This window comes from Salarias fasciatus, chromosome 8, assembly GCF_902148845.1.
Source record: "Salarias fasciatus chromosome 8, fSalaFa1.1, whole genome shotgun sequence".
Taxonomy (NCBI): Eukaryota; Metazoa; Chordata; class Actinopteri; order Blenniiformes; family Blenniidae; genus Salarias; species Salarias fasciatus.
Window position 1 is genome coordinate 16,469,141 of NC_043752.1, and position 17,474 is coordinate 16,486,614.

Sequence of the window (17,474 nt, forward strand, 5' to 3'; positions counted from 1 at the left end):
CCGCGTTAATAACTCGAGATGTCCGTGCACGTGTGACGCTCGCCGCCGGCCATCCATTTGTTCTGACCGTCTTTCGGCGCGCGGTTGCGATCCGGCACGCGCGTGTTGTGGATGGGGGGTGGGGGGGGATTGTGCGCAGAGCCGCATGACGTCACGGCGCGGCACGCCGCGTCCTGCGCGCGCCCCGGTTTGTTCTTCTTCTTCGCACCGAGAGCAGGACAGTCCGGATCAAACGGCCACGCGGACGCTGCGCTGCTCACCTTCCGCGGAATCTATTTGTTTTTCTCCCACTTTCCTGAGAGGATGTATCCTTCAGAGCCGCGTGCGCTTCATTCCTTCTCCCTGACGCACAGCTGAAGTTCACTGCGCCCTTCAGAAGTTCAACTCTTTGGCTCCTGGTTCGATTCCCACTGACTGTTACCCAGTCCGAGTTGGGTTTTTTTTTTTTCCTTTAATATAATTCTTCCCAGACCGTGTCGGATCAAACACACGCGTTGAGTGTTTGAGGCTCAGACGGGAGTTGGCGCGAGCGGAGTGAAAATGATCCATCGGCGCGCGCTTCTCCGTCAGGTCTCGCTCGCGTTTTCTGAAAGTCACGCACGCCGTGGTTTTTAGCTGCGGGGACTCGAGTGGAGAGCTGGGATTGTCGCTGTTGGATTCTACACCATGCATCAGCGTTTGAGCCCTCAGCATGTGCGACGCGAGGGGAAGTGGATTTGTCTGACAAGTTCTCCTGACATTTGCTTTTAATCCCGACACTCCTTGTGAAAACTCTCCACTCCAGCGCACGATGATTTTAACACCTTTTGTCATTGTATTGACCTTTCTAGGTAAGTTACTCTTTAATTTGTTTGATTTATACATCGATCAGGCTGTAATCTATCACTGATATGCTGAAATCGCACATGCTCAAAACCGACGCGCATCACTCGCCAAACGCCAAAATGTATGTCTATTTTTTTGCTCCATTTGTTTTGTTTGACCATATCAAGGCTCATAAACTGCCTCATGCAAATTTGTTTTTGTATTATACGTCAAGATCGCAAAATAAACCTCCAGGAAGCTGGAGAAAGTTGTGCGTAAAAGCATGTCCACTGGAGACTTTACGCACAGCCAGAAAATCCTTGTCGCTCACTTCTCAGATTCCGTGTTCACCTTGAAGGGTGACAGCGGCGGCTCAGCCTCCCGGCCCGCCCGGCTGGACTGCGTGAAGGCCAGCGAGCAGTGTTTGAAGGAGTACTCCTGCAGCACCAAGTACCGGACGATGAGGCAGTGCGTGGCGGGGAGGGAGAGCAACTTCACCGCGGTCACCGGCCTGGAGGCGCAGGGCGAGTGCCGCAACGCCATAGATGCCATGAAGCAGAGCCCGCTTTACAACTGCAGGTGTAGAAGAGGCATGAAGAAGGAGAAGAACTGCCTCCGGATCTTCTGGAGCATATTTGACAGTTTGCAAGGTATCCTGGAGTTTAGAGGAAACAACCGCTCAAACTTATGTGAGCAAAAGCAGAGAAAAACAGAGAAACGTGTCTAAAAGTCCCTCTCTTTCTTCCTCATAATGAATATAAAGGCATTTCACAACTTCCTAATGCATTATTTTATGATTTTTGTATAATTTGTGAGTCAAAGAAATGCAGTGGGATAACACAACCTACATTTGCATTTGAAATGTAATGCAATGTCAGTCTAACGTGGGATGAAATGGAATCTAAATCTGCCCATAAGCGAGGCAGCTGTCATTGGATATGCCTGAACGTGTAATTATCCCACTCTTACTATCACTTTGAATTATATTGTACATGACGTTTTGCGAGGTTGATGGATATTTTCAAAGTGGACTGCATTTCAGTCTACCAAAAAAAAAAAAAAATTGTGTTAATTATTCATGTAAGAATGTGAAACCAACAGAGCACTGTAGTCACAAAACAGGGTCTCTTTCATTTCAATATAAGTAAGCAAGGGTGATTAAGCAACTTTTTAATACTGATATGACTGACAATGTGTTTTTTTTTTTTTGCATCATAGGTAATGATTTATTGGAATACTCTCCTTATGAACCAGCCAACAGCCGGTTGTCAGACATCTTCCACCTGGCTCCCATCATAGCTGGTAAGACATGTTTTGTGTTTGTTTGTTTGCTTTCAAATTCCAAAGGTTTCACTTTGGAGTTTTTGAGAAATAATGGCCACAGGTACAGTGACTTAACATTTCACGGTGGTACTTTAAACACACCTTAAGTCGCCACATCTCTGCAACAGATCTGTCACTGTTTGACAACCGCTCTTTTCTATTGCTGTCTGGTTTCAGGCTGCAGCTTTCAACGCCCATTATCCATCACAAAAGCTTTTATCTGCCACGGTGACCCACCGTACACAAAGCAGAGTAATTTCGTATATTTCACTTTCAACCCTCGAAGCAACGATGAGAGGTCTGCATGTTTTTCCACTGTCACAGCGCCGACGCTGCAAGTGGCATTAATGTGTTGCTGGGTTTTTTTTTTTATTGGATCGCCGTGTTAGAGGAGAACCTGTTTTGTTTGAGTTCTAAGAACCTTTAGATTGGAAAAGAGGAAGCGCAAATGGGTTCGCTGGTGTGAATCTGAATGCCTTCCGTGTCCTCAAATGTCAGAGGAGCGCAGACACACCTAGACGGGCCCATATTTAGATCGGCCGGGATCACACAGACACGTTCACAGAGGGGCAATTAACCATCTGTCTGCATTCAGTGGCACTGATAATACAAGTGTGTAGGTGACACACACACACACAACTCCCTGGCACTCCTCAGCGCTGGGTTTTCTGGCTGGAGGAGGATGTCTGGTGCCCCGGCCAGCTACCATTTCAAGCAAGAGAGAGAGAGAGAGAGAGAGAGAGAGAGAGAAAAAATGGTCATTTGATTCTCCTTCTCCTCCCCTGCTCCCCCCGCCCCGTTCTCTCCCCGGCTCTCACTGTGATTGAATCCACTTAGCGTATCACCGTGGCTCTGCTCCACATGCGATGACATAATGGCTAACTGTATTTCAAACGCGGAGTAAAAACAACATTATTAAAATTCACATTTCTCCCCTGCACTGGAGTAATGCAGATAGATTAGAGAGTTTGGGTCTGGCCGTGAGAGACTATGGAGAGTTTCAGGAAATTAAACTGTGGACGTGATTAAGCATTCACAAGGCTTCCAAATAAAAGAGCCACCAGTAAAAACTAAATAATGATTATTAAAAGGCCGAAAAGAAAAAGAAGCTTGAGATTTTTGGGCCATTTTCCAACTACAAAGTCATATGCTTAATGTAGCTTCAATGAGAGCTCGTACCCCCAAAAACTCAGAATCTCTTTGAGCAAATTAGGAATCCTTAAACCAGGATTACCTGAATAAACCGATTCATCATTAATGTGCTCTTTTATCAAAGTCACTGAGTACACTCAGGTCAGACAGGATGACTTATAAGGGGCTTTTATGCGATAAGGAATCGCCTCTATTACCTAAATTACAAAGGAGAATAAATTGAGATGCAAAGGTGGAACCGAGGCCGAGTAGTCGTCTTAACGCAGAGCGGTGTGTAAACAGCCACGGGGGCCTGCAGGAAAGGACAGAATCACTTAATGGGTTAGATATCAGGAATCCATTTGCCATAAGTGACCTCATTCCTGTCTGCAACTAAGCCCGGCCTGGGGCGGTCCGCGGTGTGAAATATGGCACATATCAGCCGAGACAGAATGACCCGCACTGTATTATGTGATTATGACGCTCGAGATTCAGCATGTAGGAAAAGTCCTGTTTGTTACTTGGAGCCTGCTGAGATCCCAGCTGTGGGAACTGAAAGATTGAAGTGCAGGATCACTCAGAAACATGTAACGAGGCCTTAAAAGCAGAATATTGGAAACTGGAATGATGAATTTTGTGTTTTCTATGAGGTCTATAATGTCAAAAACGTCTCTATTCAGATTGTATTCTTTATCTTTCGTCAAAACCAAATACCCTCACCCGATGGTAAATCACATCTGCCAAAAATATCATGAAAAGGAAAAAAAACATAAGTCGCATTTCTTTTTTTCCCATCCAGACAAAACTGCATCGTCGATAAGACTCAGCCAGCAGCTGCTGTTTCAGAACCGTCTCTGAAGCTCTGGCCATCGTGTTTTTTTTGTTTTGTTTTTTTTTTGGCCACATTTAACCTCCTTTGTTTTTATCATCATGGCAGCCGTTTGTCTGCTTTTATTCCAGTCCTTCACGAGTTTCATTGTTAGTTCATGTTCTGCCTCGTAGCTTTCCTTTTTTGGCAGCATCGTGCTTGCACTGCCAGGTAAACGCTGTGGTAATGGAGGTTGTTCGTTGGTATTGCATTCCGCTGTCATACAGTGCCATCTAGTGGTCGCACACGGTATGTCTCAGTGATTTGCATGACTAGCCAAACACCTAAACAAAAATGTGACTTATAGTCTGGAAAATACAGTAACTTTTGCCCTGTTTTGGTGCTATTTAGAGCTCGTTTACACCTCTAACGAGTATTTCATCAAATGTGTTGAGCAAATATGATTTTCCAATATATTCATTGCATTTTATTCAGATTTTCCTTTTACAGCTTTATCATTCCTCCTCTCTGGGTTACCTCGCCCTCGTTCCTCGCTCCGTCCTTGCAGGAGCGTTTGTTATGGTTTTCCTCAGACTAGATGGCACCATTGTTATCAGCTCATTGTGTAATTATCTGGTCTGAACCCCAGCTGAGGGAGAAGACTCAGGGAATCGCTTTGTGAGGCACTTCTTATTCTTCCCTCTGAAGAGAGTCTTAAATAAAACCTCTTTCAGACGCTTGATTTCTCACAAATTCCTTATTTCAAGAACATAAGAATTTCCACGACAAGTGAGAGTGCAAAACTTTGAGAGTCTGATGTTGCAGCGGTGCCCAGAGCCACTGAAGACAACTTTCTTGCTCTGTCGCCGTGTACACAGGCGAATACGACACTTTCTGGAAATGCTCGGGTTCGTCTACTCGTTGATGGTGGAAGCGCTGCTACGAAAACGATGCATCTTCACTTGAAATGTATAAACAGGGCCTCAGTCTCGCATAAGTCAGCTCTACACTGATCTGTGATTATTAATGTGACAGTGGTTTAGTCGTAAATCAAAGAATTTATTTATAGTTGATTTTATGCGTAATTAAAGAAGTAAATCCCAGCTTACCAGAGTCGTCATCATCCATTCTCTGTTCACCTCATGTTGTGACAACTACCTGGTGATTTGTGCATCATTACTAGAAACTACATGCAAGAAAAACAGGACTCTTCCTGCTTCCTGTCTGCTTTAAATTAAATCTTTCAGACTTTCTTCTCATCTCAGCATCTTCAGAAATCCTCGGCGACGGCGTGTTAATAACGTTGAGGCTGCGAAGTGTGACATCCAGGCCTCTGTAACTACTTGAGCACAGTCTCCAGAACAGCTGAAATGAAATGCTATGCCATTTATAAATCGATGAACGTGATCAATCAGCGAAAGTGCCTTTCAAGGATGTAACCTGATGCAGACTGAGGGAAGGAATGGATTACAGCACCGTCCTTAACACGCTGCATTCGTGCCTATAAAAATGTATCAGAGTGCTTTAGGGCATTAAAAATCTGAAGTTTGCATCACAGAGAAGCACAAGTTCATCCTTTCATTCCAGATGTACCCGAAACTTCTTGATTAAGCAATTTGCAGTGCTTAGCAACAGTTGAAGAAGGTGCTTGGAGGGGAAATCATCAAATTCTTACCTCTTCATGAAGATTTTCTGCAGCTCCTCCAAAAGTCTGACACCTGTGCTGCACAGATTGTTCTCCAGGAGGATTTTTTTAATATTTTTTTTTTAATGCAGGAAAGAACATGCTGTAAGACCAGGGTGCAATTTTCTGGAGGAACAACCCCACTCTGGTCTACTTCGCCCTCCACTTATTTCTCATCATGAGGGGGTTGACAAGCGAGTTCAAATCTCCACAAGCGTAAATAAAGGGATAATATGGGAAATCAGCATGTTTGATCCAAATAAGACTAATCTCTCCTGCACAGTGAGTGACTGAAGCTGCTTCACTGGCAGATCGGACCAAACGCAGGGGAAAAAAAACCTGAGCTGTCACCTTTCACAGACATTTTTAAAGTCAAACTCGCATCATGTGGTGCATGTTTCAATTCGAAATTAGCCTGCAAGAGGAATGTATTTCGAAAATGATCAAATTAATTGTTCCTGCAAGAATCGGAGACATGAAGAGGTTTCTATAATTAAAGAATTAATGGAACTTATCTACAAAATAAAAAATATGTCGGTCTATTAAGAGATGAACATCAACACTGAAAGGATAGGATGGATGAATATATTTTTTCAGAAAAACAAAAATAAGCTTCATATTAGGTATTTATTTCAAAAATTAACTCGACTTTACTTCTGTAGCTCTTTAAAACATCTGCTGCTGGCGCAAAGTGTTGTACAAAGTCATAAATGCATCATAAGTGCAAGATAAAATGCTAAGAATGCAGATCATTTTCAGAGCCCCAGTAAATGCAGCCATGACTTTAAGTGTTGATTTAATTTCTAATCACGTCTTTACTTCTTTTCTTTATGCAGACAAATTGTCAACTGCAGAAATGCTTCTATTTCAAAGCAGCATGTTTGAAAAAAACATCTCAACGTCTCTGTTTGGAGTTTGAATATTCTCCGGGTGTTTGTGTGTGTGTGTGTGTGGGGGGGGTTCTCTGGGTTTTTTTGTCCGTGTGCGTGTGTGTGTGTGTGATTGTTTCTCTGCCTTCGCCTGATGATTTGTCCACAGTCTGCTGGGATTGGCTAAATTAGAAAGAAGTGTAGAAGACAGATGTTTGGACAGTCTTGCTGCAGATCTGGGTAATCTGGTGACTCAGTGCATCACTGAAGTTGTGATTATATGCTGGACTTTTTTCAAATTAGGCAACATTAACTAAAATATGCATGAATTAAACACACAACCGCCTGAACTTTCAGATTCTTACCATTTCTTAATTGGTGTTTTTATTTTCTGTTATTTTTTGGATGCGCTCCTCCCAGTGTGTGTCAGTTGAAGCAATTTATAACAATGTCCGTTTTTTTCCACCGTTGTGTAGCACCAGTTAGCGAACAAGGCCTGAAATTTGGCATGATGAGTCTCTGTTGCCTGGATCTCAATATTGATTCAGTGGCTGTGTTGCCTGAAGCAACAGATTAATCGTCGGCAGTATTTATCTCGCTTGGCCCAGTGTGCCTGCGCGTTGCGTGTACGCACATGAACTCCTCCATCTGAGCATTCGCCGTGGCTAATAGTGGGAGAGCGACTTTAAATCTGCTGATCCCTTTTATTCAAAACACTGCTTTTAGCCACATCAGCGAATCATATGCTGCTCCTTTGTTTTTATTCTGTGGAATAACTCGATTCCTTCCAACTGAATGAGGCCAAGGAGAACATGTTTGAATTCACTTCACATGGCGTGATATTTTCTTTTTTCGGTGATAAAACTTCTACTGCTGGAAAAGCTGTTTGTTACTGTGAAACACTACCATACAAGCATTTGTGGGATGAGCAGCAGAGTTGAGTTTGTGGATGGAACCCAAAGAAAAGGTTACAGCGCAGAGTTAAACAGTGACAATTTTAGTTTTCTTGTGGGAAGTGTCTGTAAAACTGCAGAAATAAAGCACTATGTTAATGGAAAGGAGGTGCATGCAAGAAAAGGGTGAAAAGTATTATATTTCTTCAACAAGGTAGGTTTATTAATTCATGCAAGGCAAAACTATTTATATTAACAATCAGGGATTTCATTGCACAAATACGTTGTGTGCAAACTACATCTATATTAACACACAGTAGTTCAGATGCTGACTGACCCACTTCCTGTCTTATCCGTCACTGTGACACATGTGCACGCTGCTGGAAAACGAAGGTGAAATAGCTCAGAAAGCACAAATTCCTCACCAAGATGAGTGACCCTGATGCCGAAGTCACGACAAGTAACTGATGCAAGCGATGGCTGATCGTGGCGTTGAGATTTTTTTTAAAAAAAAGGTGCTTTTGGGATCATGTTTTCATACAGTCATGTCATTATTTTATTTGCGCCAAACCACACCCTTCAGTCAAACAAGCACTTTAGTGTATTGCTGCATCACTTAGAAGAACCCTCATCTGCATGCAAATCACTCTGTACACATTCCTGTGCAGTGACAATGACGCGCACTTCCCGAAAAATAATTAAAGGGCTCCTCCGCAGCATATAGGTAGATTAGTTGGGTCAGTGAGTTGATCAACAAATCCCCGATCATTTTGGTGATCTTAATTTCAACGGGGTTGACATTAAACCCTCCGAAAACCACGAAGCAAGAGCTCATGTGACTCACAGTCTTCGCACTTGTTCCTCGCCCTCGTCTTCTGCAGCGACAGAAGCGCCGTAAGTCAAGTCAGACTCCGACAACTTCATCTCCCCGACTCGTGAGTCAAATCTGAAGTGGGAGTCGCGTCCTGGCAACGTGGCGTCCTATCGGAGGAACAACCTCCACGAACAAACCATCTCCTGGGTAGTTTAACTTGCAGAGAAGCCTACGTTTCGTCTCCGTGTGGGTGAATAGCGCTTGATAAATGGACCACTTGGGAACTTTCTTCAGGCCACCACCAGTAAATACTGCAGTCGGTTATTACAGCCTTGTCTGAAGGGACTTTTTTTTTCCCCCCTCGGCAGACCGTACGTGCGGTGCGCCGCTTTCTAAATCAATGCAGGATAAATGACTGACTCGGTCGAATGGAGGAGGAGGAGGAGGGTTTGGATGGGATGTAAGTGAGATTTTGCTAATTACATGGGAGCACTTAATAAATGGGTCTCGGGTCTGGTCATAAATATGAGGACGCTGGAGTGGATTTAGCGAAGCTGGCAGGATGCCTGGCAGGAGACAGGCTGCCATTAAGAAGACAACTATTGTTTCTTTCTGTGGGAAGTGACAAAGAGGACACACAGGAGACGGCGAGGTTTAGAAAGATTAAGTCCTCTATTGATGGATATTGAAGCACGTTGATATCACCCATTATCTTCTGGGACAGGTGGATTTCTCAACTTGGCTGTTTGGACTCGGTCATTTGCAGTAAAAGGCAGATACAGACATTAGACTACATTACGGATATCAAACATTGCGTGAGACACATTTTTGGCTCCAGAATGACTAAAATCCACCGTGAGAAATGTCATAATTTAGCTTCAAGGCTTTTAGTATTACTGATTGTAAAATGATGCATCATCTGCATAAGTGAGCGCCGGAACCTGAAGACAGTATTCCTGTAAAAGAGCTGAAACAGATTTTATTACAATCAAGAACATTTCCGCCTTAAATCACACACCTCGTACCGTATCACATTCTGCTATTTATTGTATTTTATCCAGTGTTTTTATGGTTTTTAATATAAGGTGACCTTGAGAGCTTGGAAACATGCCTATAAAGAAAAGACACAATCATGCTTACTGTCATGTTCATTGATTTAGAAGTAAAAATATCCATGAAAATCATAATTCAATGATTTAAAGTCCCATTCAGAAGTCTGTTAAATGACTCAATTAGCTAAACTATGCCGAGCTCGTACAGTGAGATTCACACTAATCCAGAACGGCGGAGGCCTTGTTTCTTGGGGATGTGTCGGCTCACAGCTGGCTCTTCAGGGTCACACTAATGCTGCGTATTACCATAATCTGTGCTTCTCGGACGAGGGTGGGGGGGATTTTCATGTCATACTCAGATAAAAAGGGCAAGTCGGCGACCACATGTTCCCGTTAATGTTCTCAAACTACATTCGGAGGGGAGGAAAAAAATGTAGCTTGAGGGATTATTTAGCAGTTGTCCGGAGCTGCTACACTAAAGTTAAATCTTATAAAGAAAGGGGAGTTTTTACAACAGCGGTTTAAGAACTGACTTTGTGTCTTAATGGTCGATTGACATTCAAGTCGAGCATTTTTAGTCGAACATAAAGAAAACATCTATAGGGCAAAACCTGCACATGCACACCAAAATGTTCCGCAGGACGGCGAATCGCCTCCTCTGTGAGATTTGGATTTAACTCTGCTTTGCTGACAGCTTCCCAGAAGTCTTTTGTGTCGGATTCTCAGAGGTCAGGGGGTCAGATTCCTGTCTTTTCTGCCCTGGTGGCCTTCCTCAGGGGGAGCAACGTAAGACCACTGTGTGAGATTTGTTTCACCTCACAAGTTGGCCTTTTAACAAGATATGATGCCACATGTGATGTTAGCTACAAAACAACTTGGAGGTGGAGGTGGCTTTTTCCCCGAGTAAAGCGACAACATCACAGCAGAGGGAAAAATACGTTTCTCTGCAACGATTCCAGCTGTTTGGATTGCTACTCCAGGATTTAAGTGACAGAATTACAACATCATGGCAGTCTATGAAGTGATGATCCTGAAACAAGAAACTGTGTGAACCTAAAATTAGCATTTTCCAGGCAAGACGGCTCCAGATAGGAAATGTTATTTTCTGCTGGGGGGGTGTTTATTCGTACGGAGTCACACTGTGACCTTCTTAGTCACACTTTGCTTGGCCTGTCAGCCATATGCACACACACACACACACACACACACACACACACACAACCACATATCAACCCTTTTTATGAAGATGTGTTCATAATACAACTTAGGCCGACACTTTTCAGTAACTGAGGTAAAACTGTCGCACCTATGGCCCGAAGTGACAAACGGTCAGCGAAGGATCACAACCCACATCTCCAGGCACTTGTCTGATGTAAGTAATGGGTTTTGTAATGTGTGATTAACCCACGGTTCAGGAACGTATTCAGATTTAATCACGGCACGTTCCGCGGCGCATGAAGAGAGCGCGGCGCGCCGAGCTTCAATTCCACCTCAAAAGGCAAAAATTACTGAGTCCGCTCTTCCGTGTCGAGGCCGAGGATACAGTTTGTGTTGCTGCGCGGGGGCTCAGCGGAGCAGGAAGGGCTTCAGCTACAAGAAACGAGAAGAGAGACGCATTATGCGGCCCGTAGAGCGCTCCGGCTGTGACTGAAGGGACGAGAAAGGAAGCAGCATGGCTGACTTGGTTCCAACACGCTGCTGAAAGTTGACTTTTGAGGCGAACAGTTGTCGGCAGCAGCGACGCCGGAGCGCTCTGAATCACTGAGCCGTTACAACTTAAACCTATCTGGAGTCTTGTGATGATGCTCAACATCTGTTGATTAAACACAGCGTCTCTCATTTCACTCTTTAATTAGCCCCGAGACAAGTATGAGAAATTTTCAAATTTCAAACGTGACATTTGTGACTTACGCAAAGAAATAGCGAACCTCTGCATTTGCAAAGCGAGATTGTGTGTGTGTGTGTGTGTGTTTAGCTTTCATCCAGCCTGGATGGGAAAAGGTCACCTTGAGGTGACGGTGCGGCGAGGTCTCATTATGGATACTGTACAAGGGGGGGCTGGAAGGTAAAGGTCAGCCTGGAGGAATCCGATACCGACGCAAAATACAAGATTAATCCCAAGAAGTCAAACATGAAAAAGCAATTCTGGCAAAAGCAGCAACCGGAGCTACAAATTGAAACATAATTCACGTCGAATTCCCAGTGAAAGTCGCTTCTAGATGAACGGTCGTGTTCACGGATACAGGCGTGATGGATCTGTACAGGACTCCCGGCTCCGCCGCTGCCGTTTCGCTGCTCCAAACAATTATTTGGTAAATGAGGCAATCCTGCTTTAAATGTGTTTAAGCACACAAAAGATACCTAGGGACCAATTTTTGAACAGCGAGTACAGCTTTGTTGTGGTGATGACTTTCGGATGAATTCTCAGTTTGTATCATTTAGATGATGGCGGCTCGATCAATAATGACACAAAGGCTTTTACGTGGCTAAATTACATTAGATCGCGGTTTCCTCTGCAGCTGAGAGACACTTAGGGAGGCTTTAGGATTGAGATCTCGCGTGAAATTGTATTCGGAAACGCTTTACGTTGTGAAAATGAGAATTATGAGTAAAACGTTCCCTGAACAGCAGATGAAAGTTGGTTTTTTTTTTTTCCCAACCGGCTTCTCTCATGATAATATCAGTTTTCCTGTCTTACATATCATAATTATAGAAAGAAAAACCTGTGCTTCTCCTCTCTCCCAGTCGAACCTGCCTCTGGAAAGGAGAACAGCTGCCTGAGCGCTGCCAAAGCCTGCAACCTGAATGACACCTGTAAGAAATACCGCTCGGCTTACATCAGCCCCTGCACTAGCAGGGTGTCCGTTTCTGAAGTCTGCAACAAGCGCAAGTGTCACAAGGCTCTCAGACACTTCTTTGACAAGGTAATTAGACAAGAAATATTTCAGTGTTGCAATCAAAACCATCACGCATGCCATATGTCAAATGCCTCAAAAGCATTTTCAGCACAATAGTGACTCCATAAATGGCCATTTTAAGAGCCATTTTCCACTGTGGGCAGCGTCCATTGTGCATCGAAGCACCTTGCATCCTCTCTTTTCTCATGCACGTGTTGGTAAAGTTAAGAATTTAACAAAACGTTTGCTGGCTTCATGAGTTTTGCTCTCTGTCCAAAACTCCAAGGTTCCGGCGAAGTACAGCTACGGGATGCTGTTCTGCTCCTGCCGGTCGGGGGATCAGCCCGCCTGCGCCGAACGCCGGCGGCAAACCATCGTGCCGGTCTGCTCCTACGAGGACAAGGACAAGGCCAACTGCCTGTCGCTTCAGAACACATGCAAGACCAACTACATCTGCAGGTAGGACGCTTTAGCTCTCTGAAGAGCGGCCCTGTAAAGATGCGGCGAAGCGGCGTCCAGAGCGTGAATCCCGCCGTGGATTGTTCTGGTTCACAGGTCGAGGCTGGCAGACTTCATCAGCAACTGTCAACCGGAAGCTCACTCCATCTCCGGCTGTCTGAGGGAGAACTACGCAGACTGTCTACTCTCCTACTCCGGACTCATCGGTGAGTTCACTGTATCTTATACTAGAAAGTATAAAAATATTGGAGTGCGTTCGTCCTCATGGTCTGAATTAACGCTGTTTTCGGACTGGTTTAACTTTTTGCCCACGAAGCCCGATGTGTCCCGGTTGGGCCGTCACCGCCAAGGTTTTTTGCAGCATCAGTGGCCCCGAAAGCCGTTTTCCTCGCTTCCCCCCGGAGCCCGGCTTTCCCTCCTTTGTTGACTTCAGCACTTGTGGATGTTGCCGAGCGGGCGAGACCGCCGAGCGTGCCCCATGATCAGGGGGCCGCTGTACTGGTCAATGAGGCTTATAATCACGATGCAGCGGGTTGCCAGTGTCGAGTGTCAGTGTCAAAGCCGAGGAAAGATTCTTTTTTTTTGTCTTTTATGTCCAAAAAAACAGGCATCATCAGCCTTTCTTGCCTCTGTAGAATATTGATAATCAGGAATTAAAGCACAGATTTCCATAAAATGAGGTGAAAGCTGCCTAAAACACAGAATTATACCTGTTAGGATGATTTCACCCGGGATAAAAGGATGGCAATTACCCTGACTGGCGGTCCTCTCTCTCGGTGCTGCAGGTACGGTGATGACACCAAATTACGAGCGGTCTTTCGGCATCAGCCTGTCGCCGTGGTGCGACTGCAGCAGCAGCGGCAACAGCAGGACGGACTGCGAAAAATTTGCCGAGTTCTTCACCAGCAATCGATGCCTGCGTGAGTTCTGATCCCCAGCTTCCCTTCTGTCCATCCTCTAGACCTCTTCATGCAGCTTGAGGGAGAACATGCAAACTCCACACAGGAAAACTGAACGCTCAAAAAAGGCGCCTTTTTGTCATCAGTTAGAAAAAATACATTTCCCTTTCCAGCCTTGCTTTATTTTTCTCTAAATAAGGTCAGATTAAGGAGTCGCCTTGACTTCAAATTGGCTTTTTAAATTAAATTGTGCACCGGGACATAATGGCTGCAAACAGCTTCTGACCGTCTGTTGTGAGTCAAACGTGTCCGTCTTCGCTGCAATTGGACTGCCCTGTAAGAAGCAACACCTTTTGTTTTTAATATAAGAGGAAGTAGCGTGCAGAGCCAGCAGCAAATGTTAATTTCGTTGGAGGATAAATGAACGATGAGGCTCTCGATCGCTTTGACAAGCAGCTTCGATCATATTTTTAAGCAGCATGTACAAAAAGCGCATTTGAGTATAATGCATTTTTTTTGCAGAACATCGTGAGGAATTATTTCTGAAGTTAAACTTTTTCCACATTTTTTTTGCAAACCACTGATATTTCATGCAGATGCTGCTTTTTAAAGAGGCCTCGGAGAAAAAGGCCAGTCATTTATTTTCCTCCCCAATTATTTGAAGTATCAATTATGGGCAGCTTTTAGTGGGACACTGGCAGAGCGTTTCAGGTCAGGCCACCTGCACTTATTTCCAAGGCAAAGACAGAAGGCAGCCGGCCTACTTATTAGCTGTGCAGACCACACTTTTGAAAACACGCGACTCGGAGGTCAACCTGGCGAATAAATGCTCATTACATGAATTAACATTCAGCAGTTGAATCACTGCTGCTTATTTTGTCAATGCACAAAAAAAAATAAATAAATAAAGAAGTGTATCTATGGGATTATTATTCTCTTCTTTTGTAGGCAACGCCATCCAGGCGTTTGGAAACGGCACCGACGTCGGGGTCTGGCAGCCGCAGCCCCCCATCCGGCCCACGGTGGAGTCCGGCGCCACTCGGAAGGGCAAAGAGCGAAGCGGCGGCGCCCTGGACACGCTGACGGACATGAGCAAGCTGGGCCCCGACGGGAACTCGCTGTACCAGATCTGTGGGACCCTGCAGGTGAGAATCAGCTCTCCCACCTACGACAACGTCCGCGTAACTGCCGCAAAAAACAAAAAAGAAAGATGCGGGGATGGAAATTGCTGCATAATTTGGCAATATTCAAAAAACTTTGGGTAGGCGGGTGAAGCGACGTCAGTAACTGGAATGAATGATGAAGAGGGTGAAGCAGGATGAGCAGAGTGGTTTGGGTGTTTTTGGGGTTTTGGTTCAGAATAACCGCTCCGCCACTGTGCCTTCGTCTCAGCTCAAATGCCACCAAAGACTAAACCTCAGTTCTGGTGTTTATGTAGTTTAACTACGTATTTCATCCATAACCTTACAGCCAGTATAAAGCGTTCTGTGTTATAAATCTGTAAATAATGGAGCCTCCCAATCAAATTCTATCAGACTCAGAGGGACGACTGTCAGACAGTTTATTCCTCCACTGATCTCATTAACCCACGAGGTTCATTGGCTGTTCAGAGGATTTCTTTGCAAGAGAAAAGGGCGCCGGAGTTATCCTCCGTTTTCACAATAACTACTTAATAAATGCAGAACCTCATTTGCAACCTGTGGCCGTGCCTCTTGTCCACAATAAAAGAAGAAAAAAAAGAAAAAGATTTCCACCAAGCTCCTTTTCAGGGAAAAATAAAGGACAAACTCCAAAGTCCTTCCATGATAACAAATCGGCTGATAAATGTTCGGGCTCTTTGTCTTTTTTTTTCTTTTTTTTTTTTTTTGAAGGCTTCGGAAATCTTTCAAAACTTGCGGAAATAAACGGCTGCATCTAAATTGAGACATAAACATCAGGTGGGGATCTATTCGGAGCTTCCGTCTGAGAGTCAGACGTCTGGGCCCTGTCACCTTGATGAATCGGGGACGGCTTCGTGGCGGCATGCGCAGAATCCCCCCTTCTGGGCAGAAAGATGAGACGTCGCAGCGGAGTCAGACTTTCCTAAGCTGTCATGTCAGAGCTAATTGGTTGCCACTGTAACATCAGAAATGGCCCACAGGGGTAGTGTGTGTGTCACTGTGTGTGTGTGTGTGTGTGTGTGTGTGTGTGTGTGGGCCGGTAACAAAGCTCCATGGAGAAGAGGGAACCAGATTTTTTTTCTTTCTTCTTTCTCCGACAAACTACATGTGAGATGGAGCTTGAGCATGTTTTAGATGTAGCAACTATTTAATTTAAAGTTCGCACAATGTTATTTGGCACAACAAGAGTATAAATGTTTATTTAGCTTATTGTAGTAAAGTGAGTCGCATCACAGTCCTGGACTGCGAGCGAGCTGGCTGCCTTTCCTGTGATCAGACGATTAAAAACAGAAAAGGACAGAGACGGATCTATCCTTGAAACAATCAGGGACGCAAAGCCTTCCGTCAAATCAACCCGCAAACAAGAAGTCTCCCAAGCTTTGTTTACAGACGACTGAAAAACTACAAAACTCCCAAACAGCTGCCAAATTGATCTCATGATGACATTGTTTTCGCAATATTTCACACAGCTCAAGCTCATTAAAGCCAGTCGATGTTAAGTCACGTGCACCTGTGCACAAATCTAAAATAACTCATTTGCAAAAAAAAAAATCTGACTTTAATTTAAAAAAAAAAGAAAAAGGAAGTGCCTGGAGAAACGCTGGAAGCAGGCGGGGGTAATGACATGCAAATGGATATTTCAAATACCAAATGCAGTTGCAGGGAATCAATTCAATGTGCTGATTTTGACATTTAACATCATAAATTGCATGTTTTGCTTAATTGTGCTTATAGCCACTCCTGCTACTTTGGATTTTTTTGTGTTTTTTTTTTTGGCTTCACCAAACACTTCAGATATCTGCTCGACTCTCCTGATAAATACTATGGGCCATTTTTTTTTATTTATTTTTTTTTTTTTTAAATGAGATGATATCTCAGACCTTAAGAGGGACAATCTATCATATTGGCTTTTAATAGCGATAATATGATTTATCGCCAGTAAAACATCCTCCAGGAGAAAAGACCTCCGATAAAGCAATTAATCATTCTTCTCCAGATTCCTGCTTCATAGAATTCTCTCTACTTAAGAACCAACACATGGAGTGTTTATTCTGTTCCCAAAGCACTATAGAGTCACTTTATCATTTCCTGTTCTCCCTCTCTGTATCTGTGATTTTACCTTTGTGTGTGTGTGTGTGTGTGTGTGTGTAAATGCATGTGGGTGTTTTTTTCGCCTGGTTCGCAGCAGTCAGAGAAAACTTTTAAAGCATTTAACAGTTTTAACCTTGAGATAGCGCAAACAAGAGATGGGGTAGAGACAAACGTTTCCTCAATGAGAACGGTTACACAGTGTGGAAGTCGTTTTCTTGTATTTAATTGTTTTTTTTAATCCACCTCATGTCGATCTGTCTCCTTTTTTCCCCCCCTTCAGGCTCAAAAGCTGGTGTCGAATCAAACGGCGGACGCCTCTCTCTGTGCGGTGAGCTTTGTTTTCCTCTGAACACCTTATATAACGCCTCCCATCAAAGAGTGAACGTGGCGTCTGGAGGTTTTTCGTCCCCAGAGCCGACTGCCCGTCATTTCTCTCATCGTCTCTCCTCCAGAACCATCCGCTGGACGAGTCCAGCGACTCCAACGCCGTCGCCAGAAGCTCGCCGGCCGAACTGGCCTCGCCACGTCTCTCCACCCTGCTCCTCGCCGTAGCTTTCGCCTCCACGTCGGCAGCGCTGCAGCTCTTGTAG

At 44.4% G+C, this 17,474-nt stretch overlaps 1 protein-coding gene across 1 annotated transcript; it reads left to right on the forward strand.

Moving 5' to 3' along the window:
- Window positions 1-559: 559 nt before the first annotated feature.
- gfra1b (gdnf family receptor alpha 1b) lies at window positions 560-17,474 on the forward strand. Its single transcript, XM_030098908.1, has 10 exons — window positions 560-830; window positions 1,143-1,454; window positions 2,023-2,106; window positions 12,124-12,302; window positions 12,562-12,734; window positions 12,831-12,940; window positions 13,520-13,654; window positions 14,582-14,778; window positions 17,165-17,212; window positions 17,337-17,474. Exons 1-10 carry the CDS (start codon window positions 791-793, stop codon window positions 17,472-17,474), a joined length of 1,416 nt encoding a protein of 471 aa, XP_029954768.1. The 5' UTR covers window positions 560-790.

Bases quoted from the DNA above. Each gene is read 5' to 3' on its own strand.
- gfra1b (XM_030098908.1), top strand. From the start codon at position 791: ATGATTTTAACACCTTTTGTCATTGTATTGACCTTTCTAG. The intron at 12,735-12,830 runs GTAGGACGCTTT...TCTGGTTCACAG, and splicing joins AAGACCAACTACATCTGCAG to GTCGAGGCTGGCAGACTTCA. The intron at 13,655-14,581 runs GTGAGTTCTGAT...CTTCTTTTGTAG, and splicing joins CACCAGCAATCGATGCCTGC to GCAACGCCATCCAGGCGTTT.